Source organism: Microtus ochrogaster, chromosome 10 (assembly GCF_000317375.1).
Source record: "Microtus ochrogaster isolate Prairie Vole_2 chromosome 10, MicOch1.0, whole genome shotgun sequence".
Classification (NCBI taxonomy): Eukaryota; Metazoa; Chordata; class Mammalia; order Rodentia; family Cricetidae; genus Microtus; species Microtus ochrogaster.
In genome coordinates, this window is record NC_022016.1 from 59,715,605 (window position 1) to 59,717,708 (window position 2,104).

The 2,104-nt window shown below is 50.5% G+C and overlaps 1 protein-coding gene across 4 annotated transcripts in view; it reads right to left on the bottom strand.

Annotated features, from left to right (window-relative positions):
- The window catches only part of Epha10 (EPH receptor A10), a 38,364-nt gene that overhangs the window by 32,077 nt on the left and 4,183 nt on the right, over nucleotides 1–2,104 (bottom strand). For all 4 annotated transcript variants that reach the window (XM_005353270.3, XM_026781917.1, XM_013348461.2 and 1 more), the window contains exon 3: nucleotides 613–1,291. In XM_005353270.3, coding sequence (XP_005353327.1) covers nucleotides 613–1,291 — 679 coding nt within the window. The remainder of the gene's footprint in view (nucleotides 1–612; nucleotides 1,292–2,104) is intronic.

Genomic DNA, 2,104 nt, shown 5'->3' on the forward strand with positions numbered 1-2,104 from the left:
CACCCTTGATCCCTGAGATGCCCCCGACGACCTGGCTTGAATATGGTCAAAGGTGAAGTCTCTATAATGCTAGCCTGAGGTTTGAACTGCTGTGGAGTTTTTTCCTTATACATGAAGGAGGCATGGTAGAGCAATAGGTTCCCAGAGCTGGGCAAACCTGAATTCCAATCCTGACTGCCCATTCCCCAACTTTACAACTGAGGCAGGTACTCATCTCTTTGGTAAAGGGAACCTATCATATTGCCTGGAATACAGAATTTTGCGTTTTTATTTTTTGTTTGCCTGGTTTTTTTTTTTAATTTAGTTTAAGACAGCATCTTACTATGTGTCTAGTCTGGCCTTGAATTCATGCTCTTCCTGACTCAGTATCTGAGAGCTGGGCTTTACAGGCCTAAGCCACTACCTGGTTCCTAATATATCCTTATATGGGGGTCAGATTCTCTTCTTCCAGTCGGTCTTGGCTAAGCCCACTAGAAACCGCACAAAAGGTCTTGACTCCCAGCTCCTCCTATGGCTTGTCCACTTCCACTCCTGCCTCTTCGCAGAGGGCACACTCTTTCCCGCCACCTGCATGCTATGTCCCCATCCCATCCCTCCAGGTGCCCTGGATACCTTCACAGATGTCACCGCGTTCCTGGAATCCTGCACTGCAGCTGCAACGACCCACGGGCACCAGCCACTCGCCATCGGCACCACAGTGCATGCGGGGAGGGCTGCCAGGCTCCCCTTCTGAGTGGGACACACATGTTCCAGTCACTTCCACCAGGGTGGAGAAGGCACTCTCAGCTGCTGTGGCGGGGAAGGCCGCCAGGCCCCGCACTGTGGCACGGCACTGCTTGTAGTAGACACGCACCGAGACCAGTGCCACACACGCACCAACATCCTGGAAGGCTAGGTGGAAACCCTGCCGGCTGAGGGGGCCAATCTCACGCACCTCTGTGTTCAGCTTCATCTTGCGTTCCCCCAGGTCGCCTTGCGTGAAGCTCTCATCAGCGGCGATAGTGTCTATCTTGCGGGGCCGGTTGCCTCCTAGGCGGGGACGCCCACGTCCCAGGTCGGCCTCGGTTTCCAGGTAGTAAGCGTTGAAAGTCTCTTTGCAGGTGCCTGCGGCGCCAGGGATGCTGCTGCAATCCCTCAGCGTGAACTGCAGTTCCACGAAGATGCGCTGCCCACGGCCGCGGCTAATCCAACCCGTCTGCAGCCAGTTGTCCTGGTTGGGCTCCAGCACGTTGCATACTTGGTATGTCCGGATGGGACGGTCATGTTCGTCCACGCCACTAATCTCCTCCCACTGAGGCAACAGCACAGAGGTGGACACCTTAGAACCCGGAGCTTAAGCACTGGCCCGTCTTCGTCTTTTTCACTTCTGCCTTCCCACCCCCTACCATACAAGCCCCTAAATATGACAAAACGCGGAAAGAGGAGACACTTTGGAAAGGAACAAGTCAAATCCATTTTCTTTCCGGTACTGGGGATTGAACCTAGGTCTTGGGCTTGCTGGACAAGCGCTCTACCACAGACCTCTTTCCCCTTTTTGTTTTGACATTGCATCTAAGTAGTCCAAGTTGGCTTTGAACTCACTCTGTCACGTAGCTAGCTAGGCTTACAGGCCTGTGGCATGAAGTCATTTCCCTTTCTTTCTTTCTTCCTTTCTTTCTTTCTTTCTTTCTTTCTTTCTTTCTTTCTTTCTTTCTTTTTTGGCAGGATCTCATTCCATAGCCTAGGCTAGCCTTAATCTCATTATACTGGCCTCAAACTCACATCAGTTTTTCTCCCTCAGCCCCAGAGTGCTAGGATTACCGACCTAGACTATCACACCCAACTTTCTCTTTTCCTTTTAAAATATGCAGCATTTTGTGGATTTACGTGTTGTCCTTGCAGACCGCATTGATCTTCCCTACATCATCCTAATTTAACACGTGTGCTGAAAAACAGCATGATCTTTCTTTTATTTATATATTTATTTTGTTTTGTTTTGTTTTTAAAACAGGGTTTCTCTGTGTCTTCCTGGCTATGCTGGAACTCACTATGTAGATCATAGAGATCTGCCTGCCTCTACCTTCCAAATGCTGGGATTAAAGGTATGTGCCTCCAGCACCTGGCC